This window comes from Simochromis diagramma, unplaced genomic scaffold (genome assembly GCF_900408965.1).
Source record: "Simochromis diagramma unplaced genomic scaffold, fSimDia1.1 OVJJ01000085.1, whole genome shotgun sequence".
NCBI lineage: Eukaryota > Metazoa > Chordata > Actinopteri > Cichliformes > Cichlidae > Simochromis > Simochromis diagramma.
The window spans coordinates 539,421-557,082 of NW_024387315.1; the positions used below are offsets into that span (position 1 = coordinate 539,421).

General features: G+C 40.5%; 2 protein-coding genes across 12 annotated transcripts in view; one reads left to right on the forward strand and one right to left on the reverse strand.

Annotated features, from left to right (window-relative positions):
• Nucleotides 1–17,662, forward strand: part of celf1 (cugbp, Elav-like family member 1) — a 74,671-nt gene that overhangs the window by 17,204 nt on the left and 39,805 nt on the right. For 8 of the 11 annotated variants that reach the window (XM_040005101.1, XM_040005103.1, XM_040005106.1 and 5 more), the window contains one exon: nucleotides 16,874–16,956. The exons of the other annotated variants lie outside the window; for them this stretch is intronic. In XM_040005101.1, coding sequence (XP_039861035.1) covers nucleotides 16,874–16,956 — 83 coding nt within the window. The remainder of the gene's footprint in view (nucleotides 1–16,873; nucleotides 16,957–17,662) is intronic. 11 annotated transcript variants of the gene reach the window in all.
• On the reverse strand, nucleotides 3,012–5,477 carry LOC120717215 (E3 SUMO-protein ligase ZBED1-like). Its single transcript, XM_040005114.1, has 3 exons — nucleotides 5,179–5,477; nucleotides 4,162–4,790; nucleotides 3,012–4,072 (listed from the first exon to the last, which is right to left on the reverse strand). Exons 1-3 carry the CDS (start codon nucleotides 5,462–5,464, stop codon nucleotides 3,680–3,682), a joined length of 1,308 nt encoding a protein of 435 aa, XP_039861048.1. The 5' UTR covers nucleotides 5,465–5,477; the 3' UTR covers nucleotides 3,012–3,679.

Below are 17,662 nucleotides of genomic sequence, written 5' to 3' on the forward strand. Positions count from 1 at the left end.
TGGCGTTCATCCTCCAGCTTCACTGTGCTAATGTTATGCTAACATAGCTGTGTCGCTAGCAATCATGTAGCACAACATTATATACCAGCTAGTCCAACTTCAGTAACCCTGCAAACGCCACTGCTGTTTAGTTTTCTGTCTTCATTTATGTTGGAAGTGACAGCAGAGCTGTACGTTTGAATTAGTTTCAAAAATCTCTCAGTCAGAACATGCTATGAAATGTTTAGGTGGAAACTAACGAGCTAACTTCCTGCTAACTTCTAACTCCGTTAAATTTAAGAAATTCTGTTTTCATGGATGCCTGGATGTTAAACTTAATTGTTACACCTGGTAAAGCAGCAACGCTGATGATTTAATTAAAGATGAAAGAGTTTAGACCGTTTTTAACTCTTAGTGTTGGTTTGACTTTGGGACCTGAAGCGGACGGAGTTTTGGACCCAGATTACTCCGCGAAGCTCCTCCCTACGGCAGCCGTAATGCTCTGATGATCCATCAAGCAGTGCGGCTTACCAAAGTTGTACTAAAACATTTTTTACAGATTTCTGCAGCCAAAATCTGTTCGAGGTCAGTAAGCACAACCAGAATTCATACATAAGGCACACTCTCGATTTTTGAGAATATTAAAGGATTTTAAGTGTGCCTTATAGTGTGGAAAATACATTATACAGAAGAAAAGAATATATCGCGATATATATCGTTACCGCACATGCTTCAAATTATATCGCGATATGAATTTTAGGCCATATCGCCCAGCCCTAGGCTGCAGTCTTCAGGTCAGATGACACCTGCCGAACAGGTGCTGGCATTACATTCATAAGGAGAAAATTTCTACATCAACAGCCTGCAAGTATGAGTTTTGGGGGGTTGGAATTATGGGGGACTCCATAATTCAGTGACCCTTGGTCACTAGTGGAAACAGAAAATTTGCAATTTTTCTGAAATTATCTTAACCATTGCAGAGCTGTCCCAGATATACTAACCCATGCCTCTCTATCAAAATGTGATGGTTGATTGTTGTGTCAATGTCAGTCACAGTATTTAAAAGCTCATCTAAAGAGGTTGGTATAAATGAAGATAAAATGTTATTGTAGGGGTAGGGTAGGTGACACTGATAAAAGAATCAGGGGCTAATGTTTTGTATTTTATGGGTTTAATTTTATCCTTAAAATAGGTTTAAAATTCATAAAGTTAAAGTTAACTTCCCACTTTGAATCTGATTAAAATTTGTGTTATTTAAGAGACGGTCCGCTGTGTTAAAGAACTCTCTGGCTGTGCTTATTAGCAGTAATTAATGTTGAGAAATAGTTGGTCCATAAATATTTGGACAGAGGCAACTTTTTTTTTTTTTTAAACTGTTGTTCTGCTCAGATGCAGTTGAAGTTCAGATTTCAGCCTTAATTTAGTGAGTTGAACAAAAAGATTGTATAAAAATGTGAGAAAATAAAGCACATTTTAACACAATCTTTTCATTTCAGGGGCTTAAAACTAATTGAATGAATTAAATAACTGAAAATAAAATGTTAATTTCTTTTTTTTTTTTTTTTTTTTTTTTTTTTTTTGGATCTTTAGCCATCAGAATTGTTGTCTTAAGGCCAAGATAGATGCCAAGCGGATTTATTTTACCAAGTGGATCATCATGGCCTTGCCATATTGATCCATTTGATTGACCTTTATTATAATTATGAATTTATTTTATTTTCAGTTGCTACAAACGGGACAGACATGACTGGGGGATAGGACAGGGAGAAAGAATGAAAGAAAGAGAGGGAGAGAGAGAAAACCAAAGGGGAGAAGAGATGGTGAGAAGGGGGGGAAGAAAGAAAGAAAACAAAAAAAACAAAAACAAACAAACAAACAAAACACCTGGGTTACCTGTATGGAGAAAAAAAACAGAAGAAAAAGCAAACAACAAAGAGCAACATAATAAAAAAAACAGCACCATCACAATAAACTAGCTAGCAGTAGATATCAGTAGATACTAAATAATAAACGATATTGTGCAGCACGCAAGATAGACACACAATGTGCTTTGAGGCAGCAGCCAAGAAAGCTGTAGTCCGCGTCTGTGAATACCCGTGTGTACACCTGTGTGCATACCTGTGTGGATCAGCATGCTTGCATTCCAAAGGTTTCTCCATGTAACGATCTGCTAGGGAGTGTGGGGAGCCACAGCCCCGTCCTCCAGGGTATGAAGCAGGTATGGAGGAGATCAAAACTCCAGACATCCAGAGGCCCCCAGAACACAAGAGACCAAGGAAGACCAACAGAGGGGCCGCGCCACTGTCCCAGTAAGAGCTGAGGAGAGTCCCAGATGAGGGCTCACTCAGCAGCCGCGGAGCAGAAGCCAGGGGGAGTTGCAGTGACGCGCCCGTGAGCTCCGCCGGCAGCCAGCTGTGCCTGAGTGACCGAGCCCCAGGCCGAGAGGCCGGGGGCACCCCACCTCCGAAGTGGCCCGAGCGAGCCCCAGGCTCCAGGCCCCGATAAGCGGCCGCCAAGGAGTGAGCCGGTGTGTACCCGGACGCCCACCCCCAGACACAAAGAACCACCAACGCACCGATACCTGTTATGTTAATTTCTAATACTTGGTTGAAAGCCCTTTGCTGGGAATGACAGCCTGAAGTTTTGAACTCATGGACATCACCAGATGCTGGGTTTCCTCCTCTTTAATGCTCTACCAGGCCTTTATTGCAGCAGCTTTCATTTGCTGTTTGTTTGTGAGACTCTTTGTCTGAAGTTTAGTGTTTAAACTAGTGAAATGCATAATTATTTGGGTTAAGATCAGGTGACTGACTTGGACTATTTCACTTCTTTACCTTAATAAACTTCTGGCCAATCAGTTTGACTTGAGCAAACTTTAGTTTGCATTTAGCTGAATTCGAACAGACAGTCTGTCTCTGAACACCTCCGAATTAATTCAGCTACTTCTGCCATAGTCACATCATCATTAAAAACTAGTGTCCAAGTGCCACTGCAGTAGGGCTGAACGATTATGGAAAATAATCTAATTGCGATTTTTTTTGCCCCAATATTGCGATTGTGATGCGATATGCGATTATTTTTTAAGGTCTTTGTCTTCTGTATTATTAAACAAAGACAAGCAATACATCATATAGTATGGCCAATACTATATTACATTAATTTTAAACTGTTCTTTCCTGGAAGACAGACCTCTGTTATGATGACATGAGGTGATGCATGAATTGATGACTGACATTTTTATTTAACTTCTTCAATCACAACAATATATTTGAACATACACAATAGTTTATTTTTAGCTTACAAACATCTGAGCATAAAGTGCTGACAAGGAACCCTGGTGTAAACATTAAAATGAAAGTCAGTACAATGTGCAGATTGCAGAAATATACATAAAAAAATCAGTGGCTTTACCACACTCAGTTTTTCGACATCTGTGAACTACTAGACAGTCATTAAATTAAAAAATAATATTAAATAAATAAAACTAATAAATAAAAAATACACACATCTTACTGATCTCTGCAGTCAGTAACATTACACATAAAGTGCAAACATAATAGCAATTGTATAAACACGCACACAAACACGCCTTTAAATTAAAACTGGCTGAACATCTTGATTATCTGCAGTAAGTAACAGCAACACAGCACAAACTAAAGTGCACAATGAGTATGGCTCAGCTAGCCATAATCATCCTAGCTCACAGGTTTTTTGCTAGGAAGACCAGCATATCTACTTTTGCTGGCTTTAAGGATGAGCGAGTGCAGGTCACTATATTCCCTCCAGTGCTGAACAGACGCTCTGAGGGGGCACTTGTGGCTGGCACACACAGATATTTGCGGGCCATCTTGCACAGTCGTGGAAAGTGAATGTTGTGCACCTTCCACCAGGCTAAGGGATCATCCTCTCCGTCAATGACAGGGGTCAACAGGTAACTATTCAACTCTGCCTCCATGACATCTTCAAGTGGCAGAGGCAAAGCTGAAGAGGCCGCACTGGTTTTAAAAAGACTACCAAGAGTCTTCTTTGCCTTTCCCCCAGAGGCCTGTGCACTTGGAGAATTTTGAGCAGTTTCAGTGCGAGACCTCTTCTCCTGCCAGATGGGAAGAGAGACATTAGTTTTGCAGTTAGCTTATATATAAATATTATGTGTTTGTGGAAATATAATTTTCAAGGATTTACCTGATTATGTGTACGTCTAGCCGATTCCACCATTTCTGTCTTCAGTCGGGCCTTAATGGCAGGAAGGTTGTCTGCGCTGATGTATTGCGTTTTGAACCTAGGGTCCATGAATGACGCAACATCCAAAAGCTCCTGGGTGTTGAGGTCACTATACTTGTCGTTGAGGTATGCCAGGACCTTGGTTTTAATTGATCTAGTCAGATCAGTGTCCTCAGCATCTTCAGCCAAGACTGATGTTGCCAGAAGATGGAGAACTGGCTTGAGGTAGGAGATGCTCACATACTCTTCTCCAGAAAGAGCATCAGTAAATTCGGAGAGAGGATGCAGTGCCTTATGAATGGACTCCAACACTTCAGCATCCTGCCAGGTTGGGATGAGGGAGCGTGCATGTTGGTCACCTGTCAATACCTGCGATATGGCTTTCATCTGTTCCAGCACTCTGGCAATCATTTTCTCTTTGGACCCCCATCTTGTAGGGCACTCAGTAATGAGAGAGTGCTCAGGAAGCTTAAGCTCCTTCTGTGCCTCAGTGAGTGCTGCCTTTTTCTTCCAACTGTGCGAGAAGTGCCCCACCAACTTCTTGCACAGCCCAATTGCTCTTGATACTCTACCATCTTTGATTGCATTTTCTGGAGGGAAAAAAAATAAAGTAAAAAGTAAAATTAGTGTTAGACATACAATTGCAGTTATGATGCAAGGTTTCACCATTTCTCTCTCTCTCTCAAATTCAAAGTTGCTTTATTAGCATGACTATGGGAACAGTGTTGCCAAAGCTATTGTTACATACATCATGACATACAAGAACATAAGACCATAAGACAAAAACAAAAAAGAAAATACATAAGAAGAGGTGGGTACATCAGTGTGGGGTTGACATGACATATCTAGAATTAACAGCAGTAAAGAAGATAAATAATAGTGTGGTGTGTTTGTGGGAGAGAGTGATACACAGGCTCGCTCGCGCATACATGCATGCACACGCACACACACTCTCTCTCTCTCACGGCAGTAACTTACCAATAGCAAGATGTAATCTGTGTCCGAAACACTGGAGCCTGGTCCATTCGTTCAGCTGTGCTGCTTTCACCATATTTGACGCGTTGTCCGTCGTTATGCAGACAAGGTTGTCTTCAGGGAGATCCCAACACGCAAGCCCCTCTCTCAGGCCAGCAGCAATGTTTTCCCCTGTGTGGTCTTCGGGGAAGTAGGCCGTTTGTAGGCTGCGAGCTTCGAGGTGGAGGTCTTCGGTAATGTAATGCACCGTCAGACTTTGATAGGGCTCTGCTGTACGGCTTGACCACATGTCTGTTGTCGCCGGAAAAAACTCAACAGCCTTTAACTCCGCTGCAACCCTCCGCCTACATTGCATATGTAGCTCGGGTATTGCAGTCTGACTGAAATACGTGCGGGAGGGCATTCTGTACCTCTTATTAGGGGTGCAACGATACACAAAATTCACGGTTCGGTTCGATACTTTGGTGTCACGGTTCGATATTTTTTCGATACAAAAAAATGTTCATGCATTTTTAATTTGTCATTTATTAAAATTATAAATATATATTTTAACTCAAAAGTACAGTTTATAAATTTAACCCTAACCCTTGTGCGTGTTTTTTATTTTGACAGCGAATGCGCACCTGCGGACCACTTATGTGCAGCCCTGGTTATTTAGCTCATCATATTGCAGCCACAGAAATTCTTTTGTCCATGAAACCATAAAGCTGCACTTTCTTTTTGCCTTATAGTCTGATTTGTCATAACTTCTCCGTTTTGTGGTAAGCTTTTCTTTGGCTGTCACTTCTTCACCCTGACCTGTCTTATTTGGCTCAGCAGAACTGAAATGCTTTTACACGCTCACTCACATAAGCTCAGCGATTCTCTGCGCGATCAACCTCTCACATGTTTAAGCTTGCTGCGGGAGATTTCACTTGTCATGTTTGCATAGTAAGCTAACGATTAATAAGACGATGTCAGAGGAATTGGTGCACAAATTATCATCACTCACAGATCAGTGCTGTCGCTCTCTATACACAGTTCGCACAATTGCAAAGTGAAAGCAAAAAAACAAGCGCAAATTCAAACGCGACTTCAATATGTCACATATTGACAGTGGCTCACCGATGCCAATGACATAATTACCCAGCTACATTTCTGAAAGAATGCAAAAGCATTGACATATATTTTTCCTTCCTACAATAGCCCGACGGGCAGGGAAGAGATAGATTTTGGTAGCCCGACTGAAAAAATCGCTAGCTCCGGGACGTCGGGCTAGCGATATTGCAAGCCCTGTATCTGATTGAGGAATCACTCATCTTTGGAAAAGAGAGTTTATTACAGAGAAATGGCTCTTTCCAAAATAAAAGCTATACTATCCGCTTCTTCTGGGCTATATTCTCAGCAGCATAAGGAGAATCATGTGCTAACAGCTGTCTAAATGACTCGGCTAAAGTTAGTAGCATGCTTGCTTTTTTTGTCTGCTTCCACTTGTCTTTGCACTAGGATGATGTCGGCGTAAATGTGCAGTCATATTCGTTGTGTTCCCACTAGTGCTTTCAGGTTAATCTCGTTGAAATGACCTTAACGCCACAACACGGCAAATCTCCGTTAACGAGCTACCGCCGATCGCCCCGTGCATGGGGCTAGACGGCAAACACGTTAACGAGCTAACTGCGCTAACACACTAGTTCACACCAATGTAATTGAGCATTGCATGGCACATCCAACATACTGTTTTACTTTAGTCCATGACTCGCTTACCTTCAGGGTCATACGTCACATGAAAACCACAATAATTCCAAACGCCAGATCTGAATGAGGTTCAATTTGCCTGTTGCAAGTAGAGCTTAACTTCTGTCTCGCTAGCTTGCCCTGCTCTCTTCCTTCTGACTATGCTGTCTGTGTTGAGCGCTCAGTGGATCTGCGCTCGACAGTGCAGCCTAGGCGGAGTAGTCGAACACAGATTCACTGAGCGCTCAACACAGACAGCATCGTCAGAAGGAAAGTTGATAAAATAAATTACAAATGTTGTATTGTTCGATACATATGCGTACCGAACCGAAAGCACTGTATCGAACGGTTCAATATCGATACGAATATCGTTGCACCCCTACCTCTTATCCAGTGTAGTTACCAAATTATTGAACCCAGGCTTGGTCACCGTATTGACGGGCATCATGTCTTTCGCGATGCAGTGGGTTACTGCTTTGGTGATTTCCACGTACCGTTTTGAAGTGCGTTCATATGGCGTAACACCTTCAAACAGTTCGGTCAGTGATCCTTGCCGAGTAACGTTACTAGGTTTATTCTGCACACTACTAGATTTTTTTAGCCATACATCTATCATACTCTGTTTTGTGCTGAGTCTTAAGGTGCTGGTACAAATTCGTAGTGTTTCCCCGAGATGTAGAAACTCTACCAAGACAGGTTTTACACAGTACCTGACTCTGTGCGACATCATCTCTTTTAAACCCAAAATATTCCCACACGGCTGATGTGCAGTTCCTCTTTGGTACTAGCATCCCCGCAGGCTCTGGTTCTGTTGAACCTAAGGCCATTGTGTAGGCTACAGCTTTGCTTGCTAGTTCACTCTCGGTAGACTGTTTCAAAACTTTGCTCCCCGTGTCACGTGACCAGAGTGCAGCCTCTGGTCGTGTCCAAATTCATGGGCTGCATCCTCCTGAGGACCCGGCCTTCGCGGTCTACATGGGCCGGGTCCTCAGAAGGTCGGGTAGGCTGGAAGTAAACGGCCGTGAAATTGGACGGTCTAGCCTTCTGATTAGCGTCACCGCTGTCTCGGTGGAGTTTAATAAACTCAGCCGTCTGCTTCTTGCTATCTAAAATATAACCAGACACTGGCATAAATTCTCGACTGTCTCATACTTCTGTTTAATAAGTTTTCTGTTTGACGTTTAGTCAGCTGTGTGAAAACCAAGGAGGAACCCACCCGGGGGATTAATAAAGTTTTATTTTATCTAATCTAATAACTTTAATCTCAGCCAAACCGATTTACTCATGAACAAACAAAACACAGAAAAAAGCCCAACAATAACATTTTTAGGTTGTCTAAGTGACTTATATATTACGTTTAACCCGAGCAGCGAAAGTCCGCGGTGATCTGAAAATGATGTGCCGGGAGTTGTGCCGTTCTCGGCCGCATCAGTAACCCTCAAGCTCCCGGCTAGCTATGGAGCTGGTGGGTAGCAGATGTCTCCGAAAACGTCGAAGCACTTTTGCAAATATGCGATATCTTGATAAACCGAGCAGATATTTGATGTTTACACAGCTACTTTCTCGCCTGAAAATATGTTAAAAGTTTATTTTGTGACCCAGAAAGATTAGTAAGAGTAATTTTAAAACTTAGTAGCGGCCGCCATTGTTGGAAACTGGAGTTTGGCTGGGCCGCGCTATGAATTCTGGGATATGGTAGGCCACGAAGGACACACCCGACCCATCCTTCAAATTCGGGGAAAAGGAGGACGCATTTGTCGGCTACATTCGGAGGAGTCTACGAATTTGGACAGCCTTTGGCGCGTCGCTGTGACATAATCGGTCTACAAATGCGGCCTCAGGAGGATGCAGCCCATGAATTTGGACATGTCCAGAGTATAATCGCAGCCTTTGCGGTTAGAAAATTGCACTTGATCATGTAACGATATTATCGCAAATGCGATATATCGTTCAGCCCTACACTGCAGCCATGCATGCCCAAGCCATCACACTGTCTCTGCCGTGTTTTACAGATGATGTGGTATACTTTGGATCATGAACTGCATCTTCTTCATACTTTTTTTCTTGTCATCATTCTCATAGAAGTTGATCTTGGTCTCATCTGTCCAAGGAATGTTTTTCAGAGATGTGCTGGCTTTTTAGTTGTTTTTTAGCAATCCAATCTAGTCTTTCAATTTTTGAGGCTTATGAGTGGCTTGCACCTTGCAGTGAACCCTCTGTATTTACTTTCATGCAGTCTCTTTATGGTAGATTTGGATAGCGATACACCTTCCTCCTGGAGAGTGTTGTTCATTTGGTTGGTGTTGTGAAGGGGTTTCTCTTCACCATAGATTTTAAGGGACTTAGAAACAAAAGTGTCTGGACTTTTCTGGAGTTTGTTGAAGACATTTTCACTTCTCATCCCAGAGCAACAGCGTTTGGGAAGGATCTCAACCCTGGATTATAGATACCAGACAGTTGGTGTCGTAAGCCACCCCCTCTGTTCTAAAATGGTCGTTCATAGTGGACATAGATGGCTTCTTTCTCAGATGAGAGGTGAAATGTCTTCAAGAAACTTAAAGAAGTCCAGATGCTTTTCTTTCCAAGCTCCTTAGACTACCATGACCTGGATGACTGAGAACCTTCACAGACATTTCATTGGGTTTTTTTCTCTTCACTAAAATGCTGTTAGTGTACTACCGTGGGTTCATTTGTCTGTTCACCTGGAAAACAGAAAGAAGAAACATGATCTAATTAAATACATAAATGGCCAGAAATAAACAAATCAGTTTCAAAATATAGAGTTAATACTGAAGTCAGGTGTTTTTAAAACAACAACAACAACAACAAAACCCTACCCAAACATCTAAAGTATGTCCATGGTTATGTGTAGGTCCAACAACATGCTGTTTAAAACCAAAAGACTTCATTATTCTGGGGATAATGGATTAAGATAAGGGAAACAAGTAAGATCATTAACATAAATGATAAAATCCCCAGCAAAAATAATATGATTACATAAAAATACTATTGACGGTTTAGAAAACAAAATTTTGGAGGTGTTTTATGCTTTAAAAAGCAGCACCTGAAAGCTACAGACTTTATCAACCTTAATAGGTGAGCATTTAAACTGTTAAACATTACAGGCAAACCTCCACCCTGCCCACTTTCTCTGGAAGGAATTAAACAATCATAAGTGGGAGGGCATAATTCACCAAATAGACCGTACTCTCCAGATTTCATCCACATTTCTGTTAAGAACAAAATCAAGCCAATGGAGATGGAGGAAAACCAGGTGTGGAGGTTGAGCACCTTGCTTTATTGCCCCATTCCACGGCCACAGGTGTGAGTGGGGTCAGAGATAAAAACGCTATTGCAGAGTTTTTTTTACTGTGTCAAAAAGATGCAGAAGCGTGCATTTCAGTATTGTGGACTGCTGTTTTGGAATATCATTTGTGCCTGTGTCTGCCAAGAAAATTCTCTAAAATGTCCAAGACTATGGCGCCTTGGATAGATAGGGTTTAGAGAGACTTTTCGGAGATGCTAGATGATGTGTGTAGACCTATCTGAGGGAGAACCTGTGGCCCGAGATTAATGAGATGGGGCTGCTCTACTCACCTTCAGATGATCTGCAGACCAGGCAGAACAATCCTGAGTGCACTATTTCACAACTGGGTGATGGTTACGAGTGAGAGCATAGGAGGAGGTCCGTTGCAAGTGGAGGGAATTCTTGCTTGTCCAGGATGTTGTACCTGTTGAAGATGGAGGCTAGCTGGATTATTTATTCATTTATTTATTTATTTTCCTCAGCAGCTGCTCTTTTAGACTCTGGACCCAATGTAACTGCCATGGAGTCAAGCTGACCAGTTTCTTCAAGTTCCTAGAGATCCACGGCCAGGTGATAGGAAACTGGGATAGACTTCAATACTGTTTCTGCTGGGGCAATGGCAGTTGCACCCACTCTAACTAAGAAATCGATTAGGTTAATCCAGCCCTTTAAAACTAATGGACACGTGAGCTGTTTTCCAAGGCTGTCTGTCTTGACTACACTTTCCAATAAAGGTGAAAAAGAGAAATATTTGCAATGGTTGGAGCTGAAACGTTGTAGACGTGTAGTGTGAGTTGTGGAGGAGTGGAATTTATAGAGAATTTCATGTCAGCTATCCAAGATAGAATTTTTGTTTTTGTAAAGTTTTGTTTATTAAAATAACCTTGTTGAATTTAATTTCTCTGGAATCTTGCAGCATTTTGTGATGAAAGCTGGCACACGTGTAGAGAAGGTAACCCAGAGGAGTAGTCCACTGACAATTTCATGTTTACAGTAGAGATGGCATGTTACGATATCATAAATTTGGATATCTGCCGATACCGATATGAATCCGATATAGTGTATTTTTAATCAATAAAACTGTTTTTAATATGTTGCTGCATTTTGTATAAGTTTACACTCAAGTTTAAATAAACAACAACACTAAAGCTATTCTCTTATACCTGTATGCAAAAAATACTCTGCACCCAAAATATTTCATAGTTCAGCAACACTGATCTAATAAAGTTAAACCTGCACCATCATTCCTATTCTGGTATTTTAAAGAGTACTTAGCAGAAATATCAAACAACCTAACTAATAGGGCTGCCAACTCCCAGCAAAAAAAAAAAAAAAAAGGGAACCACCCTCCGCCTCGTGATGACGTAATCAACTTTAATTTAATGTACGTGTGTAAAAAACTAAATAAATAAAATTAAATAAAATTTTTTTTAAAAAATGCACAGAAATCAATTATTTTTCTACAATAATTAAATAGATTCAACATCTTTCTTCAACAGAACTGCAGACTGCACAGATGGTATCTTCCCAAAGGAAAAAGTACTATAGCTTACTAGGGTATATTAGACTTAACAGTTACTATATACAGTAATGGACTTCTATGTATTTTACATAAGATTAAAACTTTGGGTGTAAGATTCAGATAATTATTTATTAAAAGCTCGACATTTTAAATGAGAATAAGAAAGAAAAGTATGTCTTTGTGCCCCCTTTTCCCTGTTCATGCCCTATCGGCCCCCTGGCTAAACTTTGCTAGATCCGCCCCTGCACAGTTACAGCCGTCAGCTGTAGAAAAAGATCCTGGTGTAGAAAGTAATATTAAATACATTCTAACAACAGCTGATCAAGCTTAAACGTGCTGCTGTTGTTCAGCCGCTGGTTTCCTCTTTCTGGTGCAAAGTGGGCCAAAAACAAACAAGAGAAAAGCCGATCAGCTGATCATTGATCAGTTTCATGATTGAAGTAGCAGCAAGAAGAGGCAGTCACTTGTTAAGCTTAACGCAGGAATGCTTTACAAACATTCAGAGATGGACTTACACACTTGCTTTACTTCTCTGTGGGATCACTTTCTCGGAGATGAAATGCCGGGTTGGTAGTGAGGCTTCAACCAGACCGCCGAGAGGTCTCGCGCAGCCGCTCTATCACGTGACGCACACTGCTCCGACGTGGTAAGGGTATGAACGAAGTTAAGTCATGTTGTGACAAGTTTTGTGAGGTGCTTTTGTGATATTTAATGGATCGGATTACATTTTTAATTTCTCTCCGATATCCGATCCAGTAATTTAGGTCAGTAGTGGACCGATACGTAATATCGGATCAGTCCATCCCTAGTTTACAGTCACAGATGAATTTTAATAAAATTTGTATGTGATGTTATAATTTTCTAACATTTCTAACAGGACATTATCACATTCCTTTGAAGTTTTTAAATTTGAGCACACGTGAAACCTGAAAGCAGTTTGAGATGAAACTTGGCCCAGAGGAGAGAAAAAATCTGAAAGTTTCACATCAACTGTTAAGGGTGACTTTTAATGAATTTTTGAATTTGATGCAATCAGGCTCTTTCAGTGCAATGTTTGTTTTTATGTCTGCGCAAGCTTACATTTGCGATCAGCAATGAAGGAGAATCGGTGCAGTTGTAAAAGTGCAAGAAAATTTATATGGTGGACAGGAGGCGGCTGGCCTCACTGCGGCTCACAAATGATAGCTAACTTGACTGTGTCACAAATGCAGCCCAATACTGCAAATTTCCCATTGCTATAGGAAATAAAAATCGCCAGTTTTCCACAGGCGAATATCAGTGTGCATACAGGGAGTGCAGAATTATTAGGCAAGTTGTATTTTTGAGGAATAATTTTATTATTGAACAACAACCATGTTCTCAATGAACCCAAAAAACTCATTAATATCAAAGCTGAATGTTTGTGGAAGTAGTTTTTAGTTTGTTTTTAGTTTTAGCTATTTTAGGGGGATATCTGTGTGTGCAGGTGACTATTACTGTGCATAATTATTAGGCAACTTAACAAAAAACAAATATATACCCATTTCAATTATTTATTTTTACCAGTGACACCAATATAACATCTCCACATTCACAAATATACATTTCTGACATTCAAAAACAAAACAAAAACAAATCAGCGACCAATATAGCCACCTTTCTTTGCAAGGACACTCAAAAGCCTGCCATCCATGGATTCTGTCAGTGTTTTGATCTGTTCACCATCAACATTGTGTGCAGCAGCAACCACAGCCTCCCAGACACTGTTCAGAGAGGTGTACTGTTTTCCCTCCTTGTAAATCTCACATTTGATGATGGACCACAGGTTCTCAATGGGGTTCAGATCAGGTGAACAAGGTGGCTATGTCATTAGTTTTTCTTCTTTTATACCCTTTCTTGCCAGCCACGCTGTGGAGTGCTTGGACGCGTGTGATGGAGCATTGTCCTGCATGAAAATCATGTTTTTCTTGAAGGATGCAGACTTCTTCCTGTACCACTGCTTGAAGAAGGTGTCTTCCAGAAACTGGCAGTAGGACTGGGAGTTGAACTCGACTCCATCCTCAACCCGAAAAGGCCCCACAAGCTCATCTTTGATGATACCAGCCCAAACCAGTACTCCACCTCCACCTTGCTGGCGTCTGAGTCGGACTGGAGCTCTCTGCCCTTTACCAATCCAGCCACGGGCCCATCCATCTGGCCCATCAAGACTCACTCTCATTTCATCAGTCCATAAAACCTTAGAAAAACCAGTCTTGAGATATTTCTTGGCCCAGTCTTGACGTTTCAGCTTGTGTGTCTTGTTCAGTGGTGGTCGTCTTTCAGCCTTTCTTACCTTGGCCATGTCTCTGAGTATTGCACACCTTGTGCTTTTGGGCACTCCAGTGATGTTGCAGCTCTGAAATATGGCCAAACTGGTGGCAAGTGGCATCTTGGCAGCTGCACGCTTGACTTTTCTCAGTTCAAATCAAATCAAATCAAATCAAATCACTTTTATTGTCACATCACATGTGCAGGTACATTGGTACAGTACATGTGAGTGAAATTCTTGTGTGCGAGCTTCACAAGCAACAGAGTTGTGCAAAATACAATAATGTAAACAAGCAAAATACAAGAATGGCTACATCTGAAACTAATAAATATATGTACAATATGTAATAGTATATGCATTTCTGGATGTGTATACTAAATATTTTTCTGTGTGTGTGTGTGTGTGTGTGTGTGTGTACACATATTTTACAAATTAAATAGAGTAAACAATAAATAAAATACATAAAAATATAAAAAATATAAAAATATACAGAGTTGAGACATGGGCAGTTATTTGGCGCCTTGGTTTTTCCACACGCTTCTTGCGACCCTGTTGACTATTTTGAATGAAACGCTTGATTGTTCGATGATCACGCTTCAGAAGCTTTGCAATTTTGAGACTGCTGCATCCCTCTGCAAGATATCTCACTATTTTTGACTTTTCTGAGCCTGTCAAGTCCTTCTTTTGACCCATTTTGCCAAAGGAAAGGACGTTGCCTAATAATTATGCACACCTGATATAGGGTGTTGATGTCATTAGACCACACCCCTTCTCATTACAGAGATGCACATCACCTAATATGCTTAATTGGTAGTAGGCTTTCGAGCCTATACAGCTTGGAGTAAGACAACATGCATGAAGAGGATGATGTGGACAAAATACTCATTTGCCTAATAATTCTGCACTCCCTGTATGAGGAGAATCGTGCAGACATCTAATTTCTCGCTGAGGAGTTTCAACAGCGTGTCCTGGATTTTGCTGGTTTTTCCTCTCCTTTCTCCGTGAACCCCGGTGACGCTCCAGACCACCTGCAGGTGGAGCTCATCAAGCTACAGTGTGACGCTGAGTGTCACATTTGGCACCAACAGCTCCTGCTTTTCAACTTTTACCACCAGCTTTATGAAAGCAGGTTCCAAGAGATTTGAACATTTCTAAGAAATTGATAAGCTTGTTTGGCAAGACATTCTTGGTTATGAACTTTAGCAAGAAGTCACCAGCATGACATCTTGTGCATCAAAATCACTGTCTCTGAGCCAGACCTGGCCTTTTTAATGCAATCGAGATCTCAGTGTCACCCTTCACATTAGTGCAGGCAAGTTATTTGTTAAGTCTTTTGAGGAGAATGAATTCTACAATCTCAGTGAATGGATTTTTATTGGAGGATATGTTTAACCTTCTCAAAAGTTTTCAATAGTGATTTTGGTAAAACAGTTAAGATTTATTTGCGTTCTGTGTGAAGAAATTAAAAGTATGCCATTTGCAATAAAAATGTCATTAAATAATTCATTTGCATTTAATGTTAATGGTTTGTAGAATGTCAGGCTGAATGGTCAGCCCCCACCTCTCCTCCCCACATCGGGCCCTCTTTGCAAAAGGTTTGGACACCCTGGTATACTGTTTGGTTCTGAGATGTTTTCCAATTTCTTCTATTACTATACTGTTTCTAAGAAGCTCCCGTGAAAGTTTTTCAATAACCAGACTTTGTATGCCATTATAGTGATGGGGACTACAACACACATTTGTAATCTGTCCTTAATTGGAACAAGTCCGAGTGGCTTTTGGAGAACTACTAACATATAGAAGTTTCTGTACTTTATGAAACATATAATGTGTTTGGTCACTGTGTGTTAGACAAAAAGATGGAAAGTACAACTACTGCTGTGGTATTATCCCACATGTTTGTCTATAAATCAGTCCTCAACAATTCTTAAAAAGAAACCACTGTTTTCTTGAAACGTTTTAATTTTGTAAACGGAATAGATATCATTTCATCAACAGCATATACGTGTTATTGTGGATCTGATTTGAATGAATAATAATAATCGTAAATTGTTGATGAATTAAACACAACCCATGTTGTTTTAAAATCATGTGCGGCTCTAAACTGCTCATGGGCAGCACAGTGGTGGAGTGGTTCGCACTGTCGCCTTGCAGCATTCAGATTCCTGGTTGGAAACCCAACAGGGGCCTTTCTTTGTGGAGTTTAAAAGTTCTGTCCATGCTGGGTGGGTGGTGGTGCTCTGGCTTCCATCTCTGATTAGATTAAGTGCTTAACATGTATAGAATAAAGTGCTCCATGAACATGTAGGTTAAATTATGTTACATGTATTCTTCACTGACCACATTAATGAGTTAAGAATTGTTATTTGCAAAATGCATGCGTGCATAATAGGGTTATCTTTATTGAGCTGAATTTTATCAACACCTTGCCTATGAATGTTTATGAAGTGTTAACAGTAGTTATTTCCCTTGTACTTTGTGAGGTACAGGAGTTTAAGAAAGTTTACATCACTGTCATTTGTTATTTTTAATGCATATTGTAATACAAGGCATTATTTTATCCTTTGCTTCTTCTGTTATGTGACATTCTGTGCATTTTCTAGAGGTGGCAAAATAACCCCTCAAAACACTTTATTATTATTCTGACATTTGCTAAACCTAGAGTAATATTAGTTTATTTTTATGTTTTAAAAAAGACTGAATTAATTGAACCAGTTATACTACTAATCTTCTGAAATTGAATATATTGATTTTATTTTTGGTTTGCTATGTTAATGTCCTTTGTTTTTAATTAGCAAAAAAGGAAAAACATGATCTTTGTATGATGTGAATCAGCTGAGTAAGATTTTTCTTTTTCAATCTCTGGCAGGTTGCTGTTTTGTAACTTACTATAGCCGCAAATCAGCCTTAGAAGCGCAGAATGCTCTGCACAACATGAAGATTCTGCCAGGGGTAGGTGATAGTCCTTGATTTGCCCTTTCATCACATGTGCAGTTCACATTGAAACCTTGAACTTGAATTTTTGGTTGTCCATCAGAAAAGTGGATAGAGATTAAGCATATTTTGTCTGTCTGAAAGGAAATTAAATCACTCATTTTGAGACATCAAAGGCTATTGATTTCTGTGACATCTCTATTTTTTTCAGCAGTTGTCCACAGAGGTGCACTAAGCATTTACCCTCCAGATTCTTTGCATGGCAGCTGGTGTGATGTTCCCAATAATACTGGAAAAATAGAAAAGTAAAACTGCAGATTAGAGGAATTAAACGGCAAATTGACTAAGGAAGATAAAAAAAATATCAGTTCAAGAAAAAAACCTGTCTCCCCCTGTTTATCAGGATTGGTTCAGTTTAAATCGCGATCCTTATAATCATACTTTTTTCAATGAACTATGAAACTATTAAACCTACAAATTCACTAACAAGTGGCTAAGAAAGAATAAAAGGAGGGTTTAAAAGTGCTAAGTACATAAATAGCTATCCACTGTCAAATCTTAACTAGTTTTCTTGATATTAAGATAGGGTTAGTGTTTGGGTCGGTCAGCTACGGGGCCTCCTCCGAGTGGGATATGCCCCGAACACCTCAGGAGATGCTCAGGGGGTATGCTAATCAGATGCCCCAACTGCCTTAACTGTCTTTTTTCGATCCTGAGGAGTAGT

What these genes read in the sequence shown, in the direction of transcription:
- LOC120717215 (XM_040005114.1), bottom strand. Translation starts at nt 5,464, where the DNA reads ATGTGGTCAAGCCGTACAGCAGAGCCCTATCAAAGTCTGACGGTGCAT. An exon ending in CAGATTACATCTTGCTATTG is followed by an intron (nt 4,791 to 5,178) that starts GTAAGTTACTGC and finishes TTTTCCCTCCAG; the next exon opens with AAAATGCAATCAAAGATGGT. An exon ending in CTAGACGTACACATAATCAG is followed by an intron (nt 4,073 to 4,161) that starts GTAAATCCTTGA and finishes CCCATCTGGCAG; the next exon opens with GAGAAGAGGTCTCGCACTGA.